The 22,922-nt window shown below is 44.7% G+C and overlaps 1 protein-coding gene across 1 annotated transcript; it reads left to right on the top strand.

Moving 5' to 3' along the window:
* Positions 1-2,214: 2,214 nt before the first annotated feature.
* On the top strand, positions 2,215-21,907 carry T265_12438 (hypothetical protein; the record flags this gene model as incomplete). The annotated part of the gene is made up of 13 exons (XM_009163854.1): positions 2,215-2,284; positions 2,320-2,519; positions 2,567-2,674; positions 4,949-5,281; positions 8,446-8,658; positions 8,705-8,875; positions 8,938-9,168; positions 11,829-12,566; positions 16,100-16,343; positions 18,732-18,812; positions 20,978-21,069; positions 21,695-21,751; positions 21,778-21,907. Coding segments are annotated over 13 exons (2,667 nt in total), but the record flags the coding sequence as incomplete, so codon positions are not given.
* Positions 21,908-22,922: the final 1,015 nt, after the last annotated feature.

The following is a 22,922-nucleotide window of genomic DNA, read 5'->3' as shown; positions in this document are numbered from 1 at the left end:
TGGCTTCCTTGCTCCGCCCACTATGGTATATCAAAACGCACGGTAGCTCTACACAGCCCTTTATGGAGACGAAGGAAAATCATTACAACTGTATATATATAGGGTAGTCACAGAGTGTTCCACAAGGTCGTGCCAGAATGTCCGTGAGGGGGCGAGAACCGTCGAGTCAAGGTGCTTGACTCGGATTGGCTGGCATTCTGACCAATCAGGGCATGCCTACGTCTGGCCCGTGTCCTGCACGTGACACATCCGTCCGAATGATGTGATGTTCGGTTATTAGGGACGGCTGGCCCCCGAACAGGAGAATTAGGATCTGCGTCGAAACACTTGGGTCGCAGCGACGGTTCCATGGTATTCTTAGACAAGTAAATTGTTACGAATAGAGTATCGATTCTGATTGAGCGCGAGAACAAGTATGAATGGGGTAGAAAGAATAGCGCTTTACTTGTCTAGGAACAGACGTACATAAGCTGAAAATAAAGGCGAAGGCATAGTTAATACGGAACGATAGTGTGAGCACAAAGAATATTCATGACACTCACCTTAAGCCTTTGACTCAAAAGGCAGTGGGAGAATGTAGGGTTTTGTTCAGGGACCCTACCCCTTGCCTGTGACTCAAAAGTCTGACGCACGAGGCAGCGGACAGTAGGGTTTTTTTTGGGGGGGGGGGGACCCTGCCCGGAGCCGATGAATCGACAATCTGACCTGCTCGGCTGCAGGGGGTTGACCTAACACGAGGACGCGAGGAATGAGACAATGCTGTCTCATTCCTGATGCAGCTGCGCACAACAGGCGCCTTTTGAGCAGCACCGGGCTCTGGTTTTAAAACTATTTCGACCGTTTTGGATAATGCGCCGGTGGTCACGGTCAACCGTTAGGCGATCGGAGTGTGCGGTCTTTGGAGCCAACCTTTTCTAACCCGTCCTTCCTAGGGGAAAGGCAGCATCGCTGCTTCTATAAATATGGATATGCTGGTCTCATGGGGGAAATACCTTACTACCTTCACACCCCTATCACAGAGGACAGTACGACTTTACCCCCAGACCGCCTCGTAGCACAATTACTTGTTGTGCGGAATCTCGCTGCTCCTCTTTGGCCTTCCTGGCATTGTTGCACCTTGTGGACTGAGTTCTAGCCAATGTAGCCCGCGGGATCATTACGGCAGTCAAGCCCGACCACCACGTCAAGGTGGCAGCTTTAGGTCGGATGCCTGCGGCCCTCGAGTCAGTGTTTCACGAACCACCATAAGGCGATGAAGTACAAGTGACGTTATAACCGAGCAGTCTCATCGATTCTCTCCTGTAGTCTGTGACGGTTTCATTTTCCCAAATACAGGCAACTAGATCAGATACTCGCTGACTTCAGCCCCATATTTGAACAATCCAGTTGACTCATTCGGGTTAAATTACTGTTGGCCCCAAGGCCTTGGAAGTGGGCGGAAGCCTTGTCTATCTGGGAAGCAGATCAATGCACAGCGCATTTCACTATCCTGGCTGTTGCCACAAGCAGACAGCCAGCCGCTTCCTCGTTTCATCGGAGTCGCTTATTATGACAGTGGCTTTCTTTTTTTGTTTCTCTTTCTTGTTTCGTCAACATTTTACTTTTTTCGACAGTAATGAGGGCTTCTCCAGCCTTCAGTTCAATCCTTGCGCGATACTGATTAGGGTGATGAATGTCAATGCAACAATCCATCAGTTGTCTCTTACATCTGACACTAGTTCTTCACCACTATCCACCTTTGGAGAGTTTCTCTGCGTGTATGGGACACGAAAGCATATGACGCTTAACATGCATAAGTCGCAGCCACTATTCAGTAAAGCTTACTCGTGAAGAGTGATCATCCGTATGGTTTAGTTACATCCGTTGGAAAGCGAGCGAACTATAGTTAACCTGAAACTCATTTGCAGGTTGTTGCATGCGATTACCCTGGGTAACTCCCACTAAAACAATTTGACTTTGTCGGTTATATGGGCTGCTTCTGTTACTAGCACAAGATTTCTGTGGCGGGTACTTCTCATGGAACGATGGTCAAACACACGCATGGCGTGTGTACGCACTGTCGTTTGCTTTCAAATGTGCAAATGTTTATTACTCACTTTTCCAGTGTTTATACCTTTTATAAGTCCCGTTTGGGTGTTGGTTTGTACTGTAGAGTTTACTCGTGTATCTTTCTTTTCAGTTTCATATCTGTCCACTGGTTTGCAAAAATTGATCATGAAAGTGCGCATGCTTTCTAGAAATCCTTCAGACTTCAGACGAGAAACAAAGGATGATATTTTCAAAAGTTATCGTTTATTACTTCTGCTTGATATCATGCAGTTCCTAGGAATTATGATGCCGCGGAGCATCCATTCTCCGCTGAAAGGGAATATATCCGGGCCGTTAATGCAGCCAAATTGCAGCGTATGATGGCCAAACCTTTTTTGGGAGCTTTGGAGGGTACAACGGAACAAATGGTTTGTTTGTCCCTCAATTCGGAAACCCTTGGTTTGGCGGTGTTTGGCACCGCAGATGGGAAGGTAAAGATATCTTAATTGGCCTCCTAATACACTACAACATTCACCAGATCCAATATTGGGATATTGCAACTCGTAAACTTATCTTTGAGACCCGTGCCCATGATTGCGAAATTCGAGGGATATGTCACTACAACAAGTCCAGATTCATGTACACCGTGAGTTACTGTGTCCCATTGCTGTATGAACTTTCTACTTATTTCTCAATTAACACTATTGGCGGTCGATGCACACGGCATTATGCACCTCTTTAAATAAAAACAAGGTAAATAATTACCTTGTGGATTCGAACCCGGTGGCCGAAAGAAACTGCGGCTTCAGTGAGTATTATGTGGTGGCCCCCGAAACGAACCTCTGTTTTCCCAACAAGATAACCAATCCTAATATAGTATAACGAAATGAGAATACTCCTAAAAATATTACGGATATTTGGCGCAGTGTTCAGTTTTATAATAGTCCACATGACATGTTTCAATTTTTTTTGAAACAGCGGCAGTTCTAGAGCTTTGTATATGAGCTGGCGGTGAGGGTCAGATCTTCACCACCAACATAGACTGGGTAAAATGTTAAAAAGGTAAGAGGAAAATTGACCATCCCCAGTCAGTACAAAGTAACATCCCATTTTGTTGACTAACAGATTGCTTCATGTTCTCTTTCATTCCTGAACGAAAGCTACCATAAGGTCGACTTTAGTGTTGGTGGGGAAAACCTCCAAACAACACTATTTTGAACGCTAGGTCACAAATGCTCGATCCGCTGACTATGTTCTCACATGCTCACGCTCTAGTTTCACCGTCGGCTTATGTTCTTCAACTCACCTAGTCTAGCCTATGTCCGTTATGATCATCGTCACCAGTTGTTAGTGCCGCTTAAGTGGTGCGTTGTTTCTGACCGCCACATCTCGACAGATGGCGGTGCTAGTCGCTAGAATTCAGTCTCTGAAGACAAACACTGTGGTATGATCGCTTTTTGATTGGGGCTACTTTGGTTAACTTTTGAAACACGGTATGCTGATCAGCTTGACAACCTACCCTTCATTACCCATACTGAAACTGGCTTCCTACACATTCATTGAGATCACGGAATTTTCCGTTTCACACAGTAAATACCTGAATGCTCTTGCTAACAGACCACTTGTGGGTGGCTATGGGATCAAAAGTTTCCAGAAGGACCATTCTTGTGTGAATCAACGTATATACTTAAAGAGTTCATAAAATACAGTCTTGTTGAGTTCACTTTAAATTGGATGTATGTCGTACGAACAGTTGTATTTTGCACTCTTGCACGGAAAAAAGGTTGCATCTTGTCTGAAAGTGCGGAGTTCACTAATGGGCTTTTTTTGCGAAACAAAACTGTTAGGATATCTTGGTCACGTGCTGAGTGTTCCATGTTTTATCACATTTGAGTCAAGTTGAAGCTTTGGCGGAAGACTGCATAGTGCATTCTGCTAATCTCGCTCACGTATTCTATCACTCACTGCTCCGTATGTTCGCCTTCATCCACGGCCGGCTTAGCCAAGTGCGACACTCTCTTTGGCCTTCATTTTCTTTTCAACCTAGCAAGCATGACAATGAGCGACCCCACTAGGAAAATGTTCCTCTTGATTGTTGGTCAGGTAGCTTGACCCAGCTCAGCAGTTAGCTTGCAAACTTGTCGTCACTGACGATATCGGTGCGAACTATACCGGAACGTTTGCAAGCCGACTGCCAATCTCGGTTAACGGGTAGGCATCCAGCCTATTAACAGCCTTTTGACGCATCCGAGCTACAAGTATTCCGACCAATGCGACCCACCTTTGAAACAGAGGTGTTAAACCCGAGTTCCAAATGCAATGAGCGTTGGCCTCCGAGGATTGAGTAGAAGTAAGGCTATGTGGAATATGCTGTGTATGAATGACGCAAAGTAGTTTCGATTTTATGTGGGTTGACTATAAAAACCATGTTATTATGAAGTGCTAGCGTCAGTTATTGCTTTTTCGAACTGAGCAAGCTCAGCATTTCCTCACTATAGTGAGTACTTGATCTTGCAAGTGTCAGGCCATTCCACTGTCAATCGTGGTACAACCACTTTAATATAATGGCACTCGCCTTAATCTTTAACGCCGTTGTGGCGAGTGACTGCTGTGTTTAGTCAAATGTTTGAATTTAATCGGATAGAGACCTTTGCTTCATGACAGTATGTTTTCGATACTGAAAACAGTCCACTGCAACCCTTTTCCTGCCAGGTTCTCATCGGGAGAGTTAAACAGGGTCGGTCCTATATCTTTTGCAGTTCCCTGCATCACGCACCCACTATCAATTCTCAAGTGGTCGAATGTTATTTATTTAATTATATGGGTTAATAACAGTCCCGTTTGATGAGTAATACATAACTTGTGGTTTGTTAATTATTTTAGGCCCCTCCCATCCTTGTGTGCTCTGTTTTTACTTCAGTGTAGTTTGGATGGTCAGCTGAAACAGTGGCGAATGAATCATGATGATATCGTTTCTGCTTGGTCGACACCGCTGACTACGGTTCTCCTCAGGTGGACTCCACATTGTCTGGATCACCATCCATGCGCAGATGAACTGCTTGTGGGCGGCACTGAGTCGTGTCTTCTATACAATGCAGCTCGCATGGATGTCCCAATTAGGGAGTGGAGCTGGGGTCAGGAACCTATTCATTGTGCGAAATTCAATCAAGTAGAGTTCAATGTGGCCTGTACTTTGACGAAAGACAATTCCTTGATGCTCATCGACTGCAGACAAGATCGGCCTATTCGGAAGGTTCGTCCCCTCTTGCGTACATGCGCTTTCCGGTTGAATTGATTATGGTTTCTAGTAGTATGTTATGTTATTCGAAGAACATGACTTACATAAAAACTGACTAAAGGTAATGTAAGATCCGGACTGTTAAGGATCTCACAGGACGATTGCGACTATTAAATTATACGCAGTTCGTAGCCAGTAGTCAATAGGAGCAGACAGACGTGGGGCAGCAGATGATATATTGAAGACTGACAGGAACTGGTTCTACAGACAAACGGATTAGTAAACATCATGAATTAAGAAAATGTGCAATCAACAATGGCGCAATCAGCAGGAGCGGGAAGTAGTCACTGACGCAGCACGGATTTCTATAGGGGCAATAGGAAGAAAGCGGCGGGAAAACGAGCACCAAGAAATCAAAACGGTGTCATAATAAACAGGTGTAAGTCATGTTACTCGTGAGTAGTCGGAAAACAAGGAAAGTTGCTCTTGTTCACCGTTGATTCACAGGGGGAATCAACACTCCCCGAGCCATAGTTATGCGCGGGGATTGAACCTGCAGACTGATCAGCTTCTCTGTCTCTACGATGACTTCCCTTCTGTAAGGAGTACACCCAGTCGTATTCGTGCTGGAGACATTGGTGCTATGACCTTGTTCGACTAACAGAGCTCGAAGCAGTCCACTGCAGTGAATGTGAATGGTTTACGAGTGCAGTTGTTATATATGGTAGGAAGGGCAGTAATTGGTAGCACAGTGGCCGCAACCATCGACGGCAGCGAAAACTGGACGAAAAGACGCATCTGACGGCGGTTCGCCATCGCAAAACCCAGCATCTGTTATGCACAGCTGTCGGTACTTGTCCAAAGCCCACGTGGTCATAGCTTTCTTGGTAATGTTTGATGATAAGTGCGGTGAAGTGTCTCCTTGTTAGTAGAGCCGGGCAGAGGAATCTCATGAGGTAGTGTAGAGAGGCTATAGGTGACAGTATACTTTGTTTCGTGGGAGTTTCGAGCCGGATATCTAATTGAAACAGGAATTCGTCGGAGACGGGCAACAAATATTGACATCACTTATTGAGGGATAAGCAGACCTTAAGTAGGAACAAAGCGGGGGGAAAACGAGCAGCAAGAAACGAAACGGTGTCATAATAAACAGGTGTAAGTCATGTTACTCGTGAGTAGTCAGAAAACAAGGAAAGTTACCCTTGTTCACCGTGGATTCACAGGGGGAATCAACAGGTAAGCATGATGAAAATTGATACTGACTCTCATCCTGTCAAGTGGTGTTAGGGTAATGTGCTTCTATCGTGTCGTCTTGTAGTCTGTATGCAATGCTGTGACATACTTTGAAGAGGTGTTTTCAGATGCCAACTTGATCTGTGTTCTTCCGTCCTCATCTACCACCACAGTTTTTGAGTAATACATTTGGTGACTTCCGCACTCTGTGTGCTAGTTTGCTCCAAATGTCCTGAATTGAGTGGAAATTCTAATCTTGCAATCCTTGGTGCTACCGAACAGGGTCAGTTCCAAGCTTAGTAGGAGCTATGCATTACTGGTTTGTCTCGTTGAAATGGATCAAATGTCCTAATATGCTGATCGAACCCTGGTCGCCAAACTTTATTGCTTAGTAGTTGTTTGAAGAATTCACATTTGCATCACTATCGTTTGAACAGTTCTTCTCCTGTCCCGCAACACCCGTGAACTATTCGACCCCATCGGACGTGATAGTTCAGGTGCCTCCAATGTGCGCTTGCGAAGCAGTACAAACACACTCGCCTCGTATGTCAGACGTTGGCAGTTCACAGCACGGCGCGGCCAAGGTTGGGCACAACTGATGAGTTCTAATAAGGGCTTCTTCCCGTTAGTGTGAACTCACCAGTACAAGTACATCAGGATAAGAGGATGACTGTTCAAACGAGAGGGATTTGAACATGGATTGACGTAATTCACTCTTTGTCTCGTTGAAATGGATCAAATGTCCTAATATGCTGATCGAACCCTGGTCGCCAAACTTTATTGCTTAGTAGTTGTTTGAAGAATTCACATTTGCATCACTATCGTTTGAACAGTTCTTCTCCTGTCCCGCAACACCCGTGAACTATTCGACCCCATCGGACGTGATAGTTCAGGTGCCTCCAATGTGCGCTTGCGAAGCAGTACAAACACACTCGCCTCGTATGTCAGACGTTGGCAGTTCACAGCACGGCGCGGCCAAGGTTGGGCACAACTGATGAGTTCTAATAAGGGCTTCTTCCCGTTAGTGTGAACTCACCAGTACAAGTACATCAGGATAAGAGGATGACTGTTCAAACGAGAGTGATTTGAACATGGATTGCCGCTAATTCACTCACTACTCAGGCTAGGAATGCACCACTATACCAGTTTATAGTACAGATGAATCATGTGAGTAGTCTATGGTCTGGTGTCCAAGCTCCACCCCTACATCTGATGGATGGTGAAGGCTGTTGCTGAAACTATGAAACCGCTTTGAAGTGTTTGTCTGAACTCGGACAACCCGACAATCTTTGAGCCATTGTGCTTCCTTCTGGTGGCATGTCAGTTAGGCACCGACAGGGTGTTACAGCTGAACGATTTTTTTACGCCAAGTAATTTTGCTAACCAGACCACCGGATGGTCTACTGGCTCTGTAGACTGTTCGAATTTACGTGTTGGTCTGCGCACTTTTGACCGTAATTACAAACTCGATCACATGCAGCATGACGTTGTGATATCATTAGTGCTGCTAAGTCCCGATGTCACCGGGCGTTCATAGGTTTAGTGAGGCTGAGTGATGCTCGTTGTAGGATTGAAAATACAAAAATTATGATGCCTCATATTAGTCACGCCTGATTAGCCATGAGCTCAGCGGGACGTATTGGGTCTCTTGTTTGGAGCGTGAATGTTAGCTCTTCGTGCTGCGGGTGAGGCCCTTTTTACACTGCGATGATGAACCATTTCAGCGCGTGGAAAACTTTCCACTAGCAAATTGTTCCATATTCGAGCTTTTCTTGTAATGCCAAATCCCAGTCATTCTTTTCACATCCTACACTATCACTAGACCTGAACACTATACCACTTCAATCGGTTGATTCCATGTTGCAGTAACTAGCTAGCTGTAAAAGTCCATTATTTTCTGTATAATCAACTCAGGATATGTGATTTTCTCGCATTAACGGGTACAGGTGAAGATGGATCTGAAGCTGAATTCCTTCTGTTGGAATCCCATGGAGCCATTCATTTTCACCGCGGCATCTGAAGACTATAATGTATACACATATGACACACGATACTTCAAGTTTCCGCGCCGAGTCTATCGGGGTCACGTTAACGCTGTACTCGATATTGACTATTCCCCAACTGGACGCGAGTTTGTCACCGGGAGTTACGATTCCACGGTAGGTATGCATTCTTTCCAACGTCCTCACACATGTTTTACTTCAGATTCGGTTATGGCACGTAAACGACGCTGAATCATTCGATGTCTACCATTCGCGGCGCATGAAACGCGTTCTTGGCGTCCGGTTCACACTTGATACTAAGTTTGTCCTATCGTCCTCATCAGACCAGAATGTTCGAGTTTGGAAGGCTCATGCTAGCGAAAAACTTGGCCCGGTAAGTTGACAGCGAACTGTTACATGTTGAGTAACCGATTCCCTCTATTTTCCGGTCTTCAGATGCAACCACGTGAAAAAGCATCGATCAATTTGGCTGAAGCTTTGCGTGAGAAATTCAAAGATCATCCGGAAGTGAGGAAGATTCTCAAGAAGCGACATGTTCCCAAACCAGTTTTGGCGGCTACTCGTGAGCACAATACCATTCGAGCTAAGTGGCGCCGAAAGGAGCGAAATATGCGCGTCTTCAATAAAAAAGATATCCCATACGTACCGGAGAAGGACAAACACACGGTGGCTCAGTACAAATGATGATTCTTTGTTAATACTTTTCTGTATAATACATCTTTTGATTTGATTGGTTCTTAGTTTTCCCATTGCGGTTACCGTTGCACTGTCACGCCCTCGATATCCATCCACCATCCATCACCCGGACCAGCTTAGTCTAACGAATGCAACGGGTGCTGACCTCAGGTGCTCGGTTGACTTACGGACACAAGGCGGACTGGGATGAGGCCATCTCGAAGTCGCTTTACTCTAACCACTATTACACGTCAACCGATCACGGCACAGTCTGCCACCACTATACTGTCACTTTAACGTCTCATTCCTCATCCGTCTGTTTGCAATCTTTTCTCATAGCATCCACTATTGTTATCGCTCTCTCCGCCATCCACATCAGCTCTATTTCTTCACACCAGCCGCATCCGCCGCCGCGGTTTTTCGTAACATTGCCCAGCGATCTTATGTGATTCCTCATTTTGTTTTCTGTCACTCCCAATGGCATAAGCTCTGTTGTATCTAGGCTGATGTCGCCAACTGTGTAAGGACAACTTTTAGCGAATAAGTTCGCAGCAAGACAGGGAAAATACGCATCGGAAGGAGCTGTGAAGACAAGAATCCAAAATTTTGGTGCGTAGACGGAACCAGTAAAATGAAGTTTTACTCTAAGCTTGTAAATGTTCGTAAACCTTATTGGTCTTTTTGGTGGAAGGCCGGCAGCCTAGAGGTGCACATCGATCAGCTGACCAAATATGGTGTCTTGAAGCATAGGGATTCGTTGACGGCTTCCGACTAGCTACCATGCTGCTGAAAAGGGCACATTTTTTCTACATCTGGAAGATCGTAAAGTCGTACTGAATTTACAGTTTCTCCCCCAGGACAGACCTGTCAGAATAGCTTCCTGGGACTATCTCTACAGAAACAACCAGAAGCGATCGCTTCAGAGAGTCATAACCTATAGTTAGTGTTCACTGTCGACGGGTCCTTTTGTCTTTATTCCATGTAAGACTCCACAAACGCTTGGGCCCGTTAAGGCGTCTCCGCTTACCGTCTCTTTTGCTGAAAGACGAGGATTAATGTGGAATTAAACGCTTACTTTCGAATTAGGATGGTGTTAGCTGGAGACGTACTTAGACTCAGGAACTGCATCTGTTTCATGGGGACCAAAAGTACTGTTAAAAAGTTTTCATTAACATCATCAATACTGTCGTATCAAGGAACACAGTTAGTTACGGCAGATCAGTTTTATCTATGTGTTCACTAGTTTAATTTATTTCGATTTGTACATGTCGTGAAGCTTGACCATGTACGCGCGAGAAAAACTGGTTATGGAGTTCCGTACGCCATTTCCATATCTACAGTATACTAACGTCCACTAATGGCTGAAGCGCTGCTTTTCGCGTCGTCACGGTTTCTGGCTACCTACACTGTAGCCTAGGAGCGGTTAATGGAAAACAGAGAGTACGGGAAAGTGAAATTCACGAGAAACTATTCGGCTAATGAATATGAATAAAAGAGCGGATAGGATTGCACCAATGGTTACGTGATGTTGACGCTGTGGTGGTGGCAATGGGTCAGATAACTCACTGCCGTAAAACCGCAGGCTGCACGAATCCGTGTGCTTGATGCCTTTTGTTGTGTTCTTCATTCATAAGTCTCCAACTTTGCGCGATAGTTCGATGCACGTATGTTTCAGTGGTCAATCTCCTGACACGTGAAACATTTCACTGTATTGAAAGTCGTTATTGGCCCCGAGTAGCCCAGTGGTCAACGTCGCGGGTTTTGACGACTCGGGCTCGAACCCGACCCCGCATCTCGACTGCTCTTGGCTTGGATAACCTGACAGTATTTCAGTCCTCGTGTTTCACTCGGGTGACATGGCAGATGTCAGATTAAGTGCCTAAACCTGTACTCGTGTTTCATTAAAAAAAGCAGACTTAAGAAGATGAAATAGTAGTTACTGCCACCGCTGTCAAAAGCCCCACGCGAGCAAATTATTGTCCATTCAAGCTGCCATAAAAGTCCAAAGAATCTGAGAACCCCTAAGTACATTACAGTTGTGCTTTTTTTATCAATTATGTTCCAAGAAAAGACTACGCAAGTGCTTTAGGTGGTACCCACTGTCGATTGTGTATCACCGGCCATAGTACTGCGTGCTCCATTGGTCTTACTCCTTTTCAAGCGTACGTGCCCCGTATGACTTGTCCGGTATGTGTACTGTTTATGTTTGCTATTCAGAGAAAATCATGTGAGAGATTTCATAGTTGGAGGACTCGTCTTTGTTATCTTATCCGTGTGCTCCTGTGGTAGGCCCATTGAAGGTTAGTCAACAGTCCAAACTTCGCTGAGTTCTATCTTACGGCGTAGCATTGGTCCTCTTTGGTGCTGTCTTGTCGTGAAACGCATCTATCGATGTAAAAATCTAATATTCACGAAATAGACTGATTACCTGCACGTCAACGGTTTTATACGTCCTTCAAACCTCGATTATCGGTAACAACGGATCGTCAGCTTTTGGAACTTGTGAACCCATCTATTGCAGAAGGATCACCACGTTTTCCTCTTTCGTTAACCTATAACTTCTCTCTTTCGTTTCAGCCATCTGTTTATTGTGTTCTTTAATGCATAACCTGAATTCATGGCAAATACTTGAAATCGAATTCCTACACCAGGCTTGTCCAAAATTAGACCCTAATTTATGTTTCGAATTCTCAGAGTCTTGCAGAACCGGTTCATTCTGGATCAATATATCGTTGCCCGAATCGGGCCTATGGCTATGCGGACCTGCTACTAAAGAACCCCCAAGAAACAATGTGGTTGTGGAAGAGTCTCCTGAACGGTGCATCTATCGAATCACGCACATACCTCCCATAATTATGAATTTCTCACTACCTCCTGCTTATCCCGGTCGGGTCACGGCGCCTATTGNCCTAGATTCCTGTTGGATGCCACAATCAATGTTATTTCACTTGACCGAATGTTTGAAGCATGTGATCGCTTCCAATCCCGGTGAACTCATCTTATGGTCTTTGGTCGAGTTTCTCAGAAACGAATCTCTTCCTGTTATATTCGGTTGTACTAACACAACTAAACGCGGACCTTTACACATCAATCTATATGACTATTTTGCCAAATACCACAAGGAACTACCGTTTTCCATCACACAATGCACTGCATTTTTTGTCGCGCATAATGATGATTGCTTGGACCTTGAGTACGACTCCGCCCGATGGGAGTGTCCCGTTTGCTTCACAACCAAACCGGGTACCAAATTCTTTCGATTTCGCACTTGTAAGCATCGCACTTGTATGAGATGTGTTCGCCAGGGCTTCATTTGCGCGCTGAAAGATGGCCTGATGGAACAAAAGATGGCCTGTCTCTTGTGTGGTTTGGAAGTCGAACCCAATGAGGTAATTAACTGCAAGATGTTTGGAACCGATGAAGTGTTAATTGTTTCAGAGAGGGATTTGGTAAACAATCGGTGAATTTATTGGTGGGTACGAAGGTTTATGTCGGTCAAACAGCCAGGGAGTTGCACACTACAATCGGTGAGCATAAGGAGTTCGTCAACATGCCACCAATATCGAGCGATAGTAAAGACTCGGCAATGGCAAGGCGCATAAAGGATACGGAATAGATTTGGAAGATGCGGAAGTTTTTCGGCAAGGACGTCAATTCATATCACAGCGCTTGGGGGTCGAGGCGGTGGAAATCGCTATACACCCCGGCGTGAATAAAACAGAGGGTGTTGAGCTGGCTTGAGTGCGGGGAGTGTTTCCAGATCAGCCGAGATGACACGATGCGGTGTGCAGTTATCGGTGGAACGCCCTTGGTCTAAAGTACGATATCCGAAGAGAGTACTAAGAGCATAGTCCCCCCACCCCAACTTCAATCCCATTGTCTTAGAACGCCTTAACTCACAAAGGCAAGCAAAATGTGTTGTCAATATCCCAGAGGAATAGTCCATTAAGTTCACCTAGACCGGAAAGGCAAGGCTTGGGAATCCGGATTCGTCTTGGAGACGGTCCCTCCTGAAGTCTATCATAAGTTTCAGTTATCCACACTAATTGACCAACGAGAACTTCTTTCCCTAGATTCCTGTTGGATGCCACAATCAATGTTATTTCACTTGACCGAATGTTTGAAGCATGTGATCGCTTCCAATCCCGGTGAACTCATCTTATGGTCTTTGGTCGAGTTTCTCAGAAACGAATCTCTTCCTGTTATATTCGGTTGTACTAACACAACTAAACGCGGACCTTTACACATCAATCTATATGACTATTTTGCCAAATACCACAAGGAACTACCGTTTTCCATCACACAATGCACTGCATTTTTTGTCGCGCATAATGATGATTGCTTGGACCTTGAGTACGACTCCGCCCGATGGGAGTGTCCCGTTTGCTTCACAACCAAACCGGGTACCAAATTCTTTCGATTTCGCACTTGTAAGCATCGCACTTGTATGAGATGTGTTCGCCAGGGCTTCATTTGCGCGCTGAAAGATGGCCTGATGGAACAAAAGATGGCCTGTCTCTTGTGTGGTTTGGAAGTCGAACCCAATGAGGTAATTAACTGCAAGATGTTTGGAACCGATGAAGTGTTAATTGTTTCAGAGAGGGATTTGGTAAACAATCGGTGAATTTATTGGTGGGTACGAAGGTTTATGTCGGTCAAACAGCCAGGGAGTTGCACACTACAATCGGTGAGCATAAGGAGTTCGTCAACATGCCACCAATATCGAGCGATAGTAAAGACTCGGCAATGGCAAGGCGCATAAAGGATACGGAATAGATTTGGAAGATGCGGAAGTTTTTCGGCAAGGACGTCAATTCATATCACAGCGCTTGGGGGTCGAGGCGGTGGAAATCGCTATACACCCCGGCGTGAATAAAACAGAGGGTGTTGAGCTGGCTTGAGTGCGGGGAGTGTTTCCAGATCAGCCGAGATGACACGATGCGGTGTGCAGTTATCGGTGGAACGCCCTTGGTCTAAAGTACGATATCCGAAGAGAGTACTAAGAGCATAGTCCCCCCACCCCAACTTCAATCCCATTGTCTTAGAACGCCTTAACTCACAAAGGCAAGCAAAATGTGTTGTCAATATCCCAGAGGAATAGTCCATTAAGTTCACCTAGACCGGAAAGGCAAGGCTTGGGAATCCGGATTCGTCTTGGAGACGGTCCCTCCTGAAGTCTATCATAAGTTTCAGTTATCCACACTAATTGACCAACGAGAACTTCTGGCCGAAATCCAACTCTGATTAGGTCGGTTGGTCATAAGAAATCTCACCGATTGGCTCTCTGACTGCCTTAGAACTCGAAACGTTGCCCAGCAATAAAGCCGCCGATTGTATACCAAACCACTGAAACAAGGTAACATTTTCTCATTGTTTGTGTATACTGTGCGAAGCGTTGCTTTTTTCTGCATCCGCTCAAAGTGAAACCTTCAGATTATCTACCCGTACCATTTCATGCAGCCTGTCACTAGTTTTATGTTCCCCCCCCTCATTTGGGTGCGTACACTTCATACGCGTCATATTATGCGTTGCTTACTTCTGCTTGTCGAGTCCAAGTTCAGGATCGATGAAGTGGCTTTCATATCGTACCGCGCTCCATCAGCACGCACTGTAGTGCTTCGGACGTCTCATTTGAAGGAAATAAAATTTCTTACGAATATGGGGAACAGCTATCTCGACTGAGATGTCTTGCAGGTTTGGATGTTTTATGTTTACCGACAGCGAGGGGATCAGGAATCGATTGTCTTGATAGCGTTGCTCCACGGTATACACCATATGTGTGCCTTATCAATGATGGTCGATCGTTGTTTTCTTAATCAACCTTACTCAAATGGACTACAAGCATCCGAACGTCAACTTTGTACCTCTGGGAAAGTAGATATTGATGTCTTGAAGTAATTAATGAGGAAAAAGTGACTGGATATTGATGACTGTCCTCACACTTTTCACACGTGAAAGTTCCTCTCCTCACAAAGGACACATTAAGCAGTACATTCAATTTTTGTCATTAGGCGATTAGCTGTGCTTGAAAGTTCTATTTTTGGGCCTGTTCACGCCCTTGTCCGCCAGCCTGAATCTTCCAGCTGCACGAGATGGTTCTTGGAGTGTCTGTCCCTGAAGGTGACGATTCGACCACTCAACGAGGGGTCGTCTAACCGTTCGCAACCGTGCATAGCGATCCGTTGGTAATATAATTTGCTCTCTTGGAACCCTACTCCATTTAATTCTTAACTTGATAGGGATCTCAAGCTACTCGAAGATTAATGACTGCTAATCACAATTGTCTGGCTACTCAGTGACGACGAACCCTGGGCCCAGATAAATGTTGAAATTGCTGAAACCTGAGACTCGATGGTCCTTCCTGTTCAACATTATGCTTACATTCCTTGGCATAATTTGTAGCACACGGGTGACTCGAGATTCTCTAGGGGAAAAAACGGAGTGAATGCAGCCGAGAGATTCATCTGAGGTTCTGCTGAATCTGCCATCAACATCAGAGTACTTTTCAGTTGTGTGCAATTCGGTCAAGTGAAACATAAGGTTGACAGAAACTCGGATACTGCGCCTACGTGATGAGTCCAATGAGAGGCGAAGCCAACAGTCGGTCGCGCACAACCGTCCCATATCCCTTATGTCCAACGATAACTGTCTGACGAAGTTGTTGGTTGGTCAGAACTAGTAGTATCACAAAATACTGATTTGCTTAACTTACAGGGGCTTCAAGGAAGTCGTGTTCGATTAATTTTGATGCTTTTATTAAGATGTTTACAGAATTGCTATGTAAAAACTGCTGTTCTCAGAGGTTGAGACGAGATTCTAGGACTCTCGGTAGTTTATCCAGGCAAGCTAACACACTATGTAGTCAGCTCGAAAACGTTTTTTGGTTTCCTAATCCTGCTGTCCAACTCTTCTCTGCGCTTAGGCCCGTCAGGTGCTTCCGCCAACTGAGTACGATCGGTATGAAAGATTGCTCCTAAACCGAGCACTTAATCGAATGTCAGACATTGCATTCTGTCCGCGCCCTGGGTGCAATAACAATCCTGTGATCCTTGATTACAAAGACTTGGGACGGTGTACGATATGTGAAATGGCGTTTTGCCCACGGTGCAACTGTGTTTCTCATGGAATGCTGAAGTGCCCTAAGAGAAGTTCAGAATCGGACGACGGTACGCCGTATCTTCATTTTCCAGTGTTTTACAGGATGTTCAAAATTACTTTTTCATACTTTTTTTGGGTCATGTGGGGTATAAGCTAAGCGGACTGGCAGTGCTAACGTATCAATAATCCACAACTGCAGAGCTTAACTAGACCTCGTTGCATCGTGTTGGGTGCCAGTGGCAAAATGTTCCTAGTCAACCGGCGGAATCCACCGTAATTCTTAGCTTGTCACCCTGCCACATGCGATCGATGGGCTGCTTAGGTTGTAGTGGTGGCTTTTCCTTCTCTCGTGTTACAGTCATCAGAAGTCGACAGCAATTTCAGGACGGATTATACACAGACCTATGTGGTACATTATATGTATTCTTACGACATTCCCCTTACTCAGTTATACACCGTTTTGTAGGAATTCTAAGTTCTTTTCCACTCGAATCTACTGATTCGATAGGTCACTGAACACAGAATCTGGGCATACTTGTAACATTGAGTACCACTAGTAGATAGACTGGAGTAATCGCACATGTGCACACAGACACGATCTCACGAATTGAAACCTCTACTACTCATAGCAGCAGGTTAGTCTACTGGCAAATGTAGGTCAGTCGCAAATCCACTGCTTTTGTCGCGCATCTTGTCGGTGTATTAAAAGCCGTTTCGAGAATTAGAAAGTGTTTCATATTCGGTCCGAGGTTTTTTTTCCTTCAATGGGGAAGAAACTCTCCGTCGCACGACTTGTCTGATCGGGAGGAACCAGTAGTGTTCACAAAACGGTTGACTTAGTTGATATTGATATTGGTAGCGCCCAACTAATTTTAGTCTGAATGGCTCCTTATGAACTCCGGTCAGTGCAAGTGCGTGTGATAAGTCATCATACCAAAACAACCTTTTAGAATTAAACATTTATTTGTAAATTAAGACGATTTGAAAGGGATACGCATCTGAATCTCTCGTTTATAGAATTTGTCAACTGAATGTTTTAAACAGATATTCAAGATGTAGACATATTTTCCGCGAAATGACTGCTTAAAAGATCGATAACAACTTACTAGCAGTAGTAAAGGAAATAAAAACTTCGATGTTGTTTCAGCTGAAAAATGAAGTGACTTTTTTGCAGCACATGATTGGAGCGAATTATTGACCAGAGCGTCAGCTGGAACTGTCATCAACACTAAGTATGCTTCATGGAAATTCAATAAATAGATCTGTCTGGTGAGTTTATAAAATGAGCGCAAGAGTTCTCATCAACCATGTGGATAGGGTCATACCTAGGTTGCAAAGCTTATTTCCAAAGAAATATGTTTCTGTCAACCTTTTACACAGGTTTCATATTGTGAATCCCACCCAATTTTGATGAACAGTTAGTTTCACCTAGTCGAATTTGACCTGGTAACTTCGTTTTAAGTCCTGGAAAGCAAATTTCCTGCCCGGCTCTCGCAACGCGCTCGTTATTCTGCACTGTTACTGCAGAATCGCTAGGTCCTTGTGTAGGCTATTCTTTGGATTGAAGGTAGAAGAGCGATGTAACCAAAAGAAGCCGGTAAACCAATCAGTTACTTGGTGTTCTTTGAGGTTAAATGGCACAAACTGGTTATGACGTTTTCAATCAGCTGGAAAATGTTTGCGACTGATCGAGAAGTCATCGTTTTAGAAGACCTTGGTATAGGGATTGTTTACGAAGCCTTTCTTAAACGTGGGTTGGCAGGTTGATCAATGTGGACAGTTTCCGTGCACTGTAGAAAAGACGGTTCAGTGAACAGGTCGGCTACAAACCGAGTGTGGAAGAGATACGTGAGTTTGAATCCTGTCGGTCGTCGATTCAATGGAGAAATTGATTATACAATGAACTTAACATATGAAATTGCTCAACGTTTCGGGCGCCGAGATTTGGACTTTGTCTAAGAGTAAGGCGTTTTGCTTTCGGTTATTTGTGTTTTGACCGAATCCACTTTCGGAGATCAAGACACCGGTTGAGGCACTTGGTATTTTGTGATACAATATTTAAAATGCTGCGTTTTCGTTGTATTGAAGCCCATTTTGCTTATGAACCCAACCCAAGGCGGGGTCGAATTTATTTATAGTAGGTCGCATAATGTTGCTTATTAAGTTGAGCTACCCTGCTATCGCATCGTAGGTATTACCAATCGACAGGTATTTTGGGTCATCGCGCCCCAAATTACTTCCGATCAATCCCCCTGTAAAGTAACATTGCCTTTTTCTCATTGTTCTGTATGTCTCTTTGTAACTGTCACGTCAGACCCATTCAGTCCATTTTGCCTAACTGGGTTACTGCAACTAATCTGGAGCGAGTGAATCACAGCCACCCCTTTGCAAACTTTTAAATAACTATAAAACTAAATCATTCAACCGTAGCACCCTTTCGGTGCCTAGCTGCCAAGCCAACGGAAATAGGCACGATGGCTGGGATACTTCCATGTTCCCCAAGCCTAGACAGGTTCAAACCACGGAACTCCCGGTCCGTAAGAGGGCGCCTTAACCACTGAGCTATATCGGACCCAAAACTTCTAAACGGCCGCTTCAAATCACTAGTGATTCCATTTTCAGAACTGTTCTGGACAATGACCCCGAAATGCTGTGCGCCTTATAGTTACCTGAAAATGAACGGGTTCTTTTCGGTTTGACTATGGGGGTTTTCGTGATAAACTCGCTCTCCAAAGACTCCAATCAAGATCGTGCACTGAAATGCGGTCGATGGATGTATTAGTAAAAGACGTCCCGGAAAGAAGCATACCGAGCATTCGATCAATGTCATGTCACTTTGCATGGCACTTTGGTTTTTATGGTAGACTTACCCGAATCTTTCGTTTATCGTGTTCTGCAACTGAATTTCTTGAAGAGTTCCCAGCAAACTTATTAGTAGTGTTCTACGTTCTATCTAGTAGGTTTGACTGGATTGAGCACAGCCCTGAATACAGCAACATATCCATATCAGTTTGATTCTGAAGGCCCGTGGAAAGCCCAAACGAAATGTTCGTATACCTTTCAAATTCTTGAAACTACTGAGACCCGGAAACCTAGATGATAAAAGAAGCTTTTTAGCGTACCCTCTGGAATGCTGGAAGAAAGAACAGAAGGTGTATCATCTAGTAGCACTTTTATTCCACTGTATATTCTACTGAAACCAGTCTTCCGAGTCCTGATGACGACTTTGAAATCTTACTCGGCCACATCCTGCATGAACATTCCAACTTGATAAGGCCTATCACAACAGAGCAGTGGATGCACCGAGCATGAACCGGCTAATTTCAAAGGCCGCTCACCTGTCAGGCTACCCAACGCAGACCTAGTTGTGCTAGCAGAAGCGAGGGAATCACTTATACGACGGATCCAGACACAGCCCAGTTGGTCGTTCCGATAAAACAAGTCCGTTGGTGATTGAATGTCACAGTTTGCAAATATCTGTTGATGCTTAAATATGATGGAACGACTGGTAATTGGAAAGAATACGCCAAATCTGTCTGGTTTATTCGATATAAGAGTGATGCACCAAAGGTCCAACTTCAGCGGCATGAGTTGCTCGTCGACGGTCAACCAAAAGCCAGTAGTTAGTTGTATAAGTTCGAATGTCACACAATAGACTCCACTGATTTGTAACCAAATGTGTATACGTATCATCGAACAGAAAACGTTGCCTGATCAGTAAAAACGATCTCTTGACACCTATCCGCGAGACGCTTGAACCGAGAACCAGTCACATTACAAAAAATGAACAGTCATGCTTCCTGTGGGGCAGACTGCTTAGTGGAATCCGATGACAACCACGAATTCATCTGCTAATACTATACTGCAACACTGCGAAAAATTTCATCCACTGGTAGTTTCAGTAAGTCCAATAAAGTGTATATGCTAGTTGCACGTTTCTTTTCGACCCGCAAATAATTCGAAAGCGTTCTCGGATATCCGACTGATCGTTTGGTATAGACTTCCGTCACTCAAGCTCATCTACCAAGACGGTTGTTTCAGAGTTCCCAGCTTGGCGATGGTGGGCGCCGACCCACTGAATCCCGAGGTACATCAGGGTATCCAAGCGACTAGTTCAGGGGTTACATGTCTCAACACAAGCCATGTGCACATGTAGGTGCACTCAGATCCAGCTTACTCGTCACACTTGATCTCACAAGCCAACTCTCGATAGCTAACAGTGGTAGGCCATACCAGTAGGTGAACGAATCACCGTGTCGCCTCTGTAGGGCGAATGTAAGCTGGAGCTCTCCATACAAGGACAGGGCCTTTGTGCACAAGCTACAGTCAGGCTTTGACAAATTAGTCAATAGTCCATAGGGTGTTTTGGTGGCTTTTATATAGCCAAAGCCCACTGAGGAACCGCATAGTTTAACGAAGTAGCTACCTCACGCAACACAAGCTGTTCAGCCGAATGAAATAAAACTTGGAACGCTTGTGTAAGACTAGATTTCGTAAAAAGTCGCGCACACCCAAGCATCGAACCTCAGATAGAAGAAACTTACATAGGTTTAACCGAAAACATTAATATCTCTGGTGCTAAACCGATGGCCCGTGAACTGCTCGGTCTATCAAATGTTTGTACCTAACCGTAGAATGAGTCACGTTTTTCGTGGAATAAGGCGCTGACTCCGGATCTTTGCCTACTCACTGACTGTTTTAGAAGAGAAACGAATCGATGCTGAAGAGAGCGCAACTCAGAAATATTTGAAGGAGAATTCCAAACGTTGTCCGGGATGTGGTGCTCATGTTTTGGTAAGTCAAATTTTAGATGACTTGATAGCTGCTGTTTTTTGTCCGGTTTGCGAATCGCTTCCTATGAAGTCACCGCAAAGCAGTGGTGACCGTAATCCTTCACAGGGCACTAGGTTCAGTGTTCACTTCATAACGGACCCATTTTTCCACTTGCACAGGTTGATAGGCTTCGGTAATATCAGTTAAGCCGATTATTTCCAAACTTTTCCGTAAACCTGACCCCCTTTGATTTTTAGACAGCTGAACCACGTATTTCGCGGTGAATGTTCTTCAGCTTCAATACCCATACGCCGACACATCGAAGAGGGATTTCTCGAGAGGGAGTGTTGCATAGAATACAAATTGCTACTTATCCCTCAATTATTTCTAGATTTCCCAGTTTGGTTCCCCAATTTGGGATAAAATTAATAGTGCCAGCAACGAGACTGTTTGAATTTCTGGCGACATTGAACTCTGAACTTGAAACCACGCCTGATGTTCCAAGTAAGTGGGGGATGCGGACGTGCAGTTCACCTCTTCTAACCCAGTGATAAAATTCACATGAAAAGTTCACCTTCCTAGTGCATTCCAACTCTCCGTTTTCAGCCCATTGCTGGTTTGGTTTACATGTTATATACTTTCCTAGCCAATGGCTGCAAATTTTGTTAAGGCAGCCTTTTGTACACGACACATACGCACGCACGTAATACATTTCTCTCTTAACTTCAGAAAAACGAGGGATGCAACAAAATGACCTGTTCAAACTGCCACTCCTACTTTTGTTGGCTCTGTGGGGTATCCATTTTGGACCGTAGGAATCCCTATTCACACTTTGGCCCAGATAGTACTTGCGCAGGACGGTTATTTCTCATAACCTAATATCACATTGTTTAGCTGACTACGCCCCGTCAATCTGCAACGTGATTTTTTAATGAGTAACTTTTACTGATATCGTGTGCGGTTTGCACAGTAACTTGTTTCAGCCTTCATTCCGGATTCACACCTGTATTTTGTATACATTTCATTCATATAGACATTTTCACGATGGGGCGTTCTCAAAACGCTATGGGACATCCAACGAAATGAGGATTTCGTACGTTTATGGTGCGCATTTACTGAGTACACCAGAGAACGCACAACACCCCCATACATTTCATTTCTCAGTGCTATACATCGACCAGCCTCGTGTTTGATGGATACGACCCAGGGGCGGTTTGTCGATGACTTGGCATTGGGTTACCTGAGTTGCGTTGGCAACTGCCGTTTCCTCAGATTGGGAGACAAGACAAAGCAACAGTTAGTGACCCTGACGGATATGGCTGTGTTGCATCAAAGCTATCGCCTTCACTGCGTAGCTCTCACACCGGAAAAACACAACCATATGACGTCAGTGATCTGATTAGGCCATCTTCTCCAACGCATAGCTTTCATTCCCTTATTTTCCTTATGTTCGGTGAATGAACATGAAGCAGCTGGAACCACTGCACTTCAACGCACGGTTTGTGAGCTGAAAAATTGGACCGATCCATCTCAAGAGCTCACTTACAGAAGCGAGTCGCTCAAATAAATGAACGACATGCTGAGATCCGATATCTTTACTGCAGTAAGCAGAAACCGTAACTTCGCATCTCAAAGAGCAAACGTCTTCGAGAGGCAAGCGGTTTTGCTGGATCCAGATAAGATCCGATTTAGGGAGAAACCACTGTAGAGTAGCATAGTTGATCACAGATTTTTACTAGCATGTATTCCGCATCAAAGGGATCACGGTTCAACAAACGTGGGGTTCAATGTTCTTTTCAAGTCATTCAGGGATGAGATCAGCTCGATTGGGCGGGGTGACCTTCAACCGTTAGCAAACGAGAAATTCGGGCCTG

The sequence above is a fragment of the Opisthorchis viverrini genome (assembly GCF_000715545.1).
Source record: "Opisthorchis viverrini unplaced genomic scaffold opera_v5_1, whole genome shotgun sequence".
Classification (NCBI taxonomy): domain Eukaryota; kingdom Metazoa; phylum Platyhelminthes; class Trematoda; order Opisthorchiida; family Opisthorchiidae; genus Opisthorchis; species Opisthorchis viverrini.
This window is presented reverse-complemented; position numbering and strand designations above follow the sequence as displayed.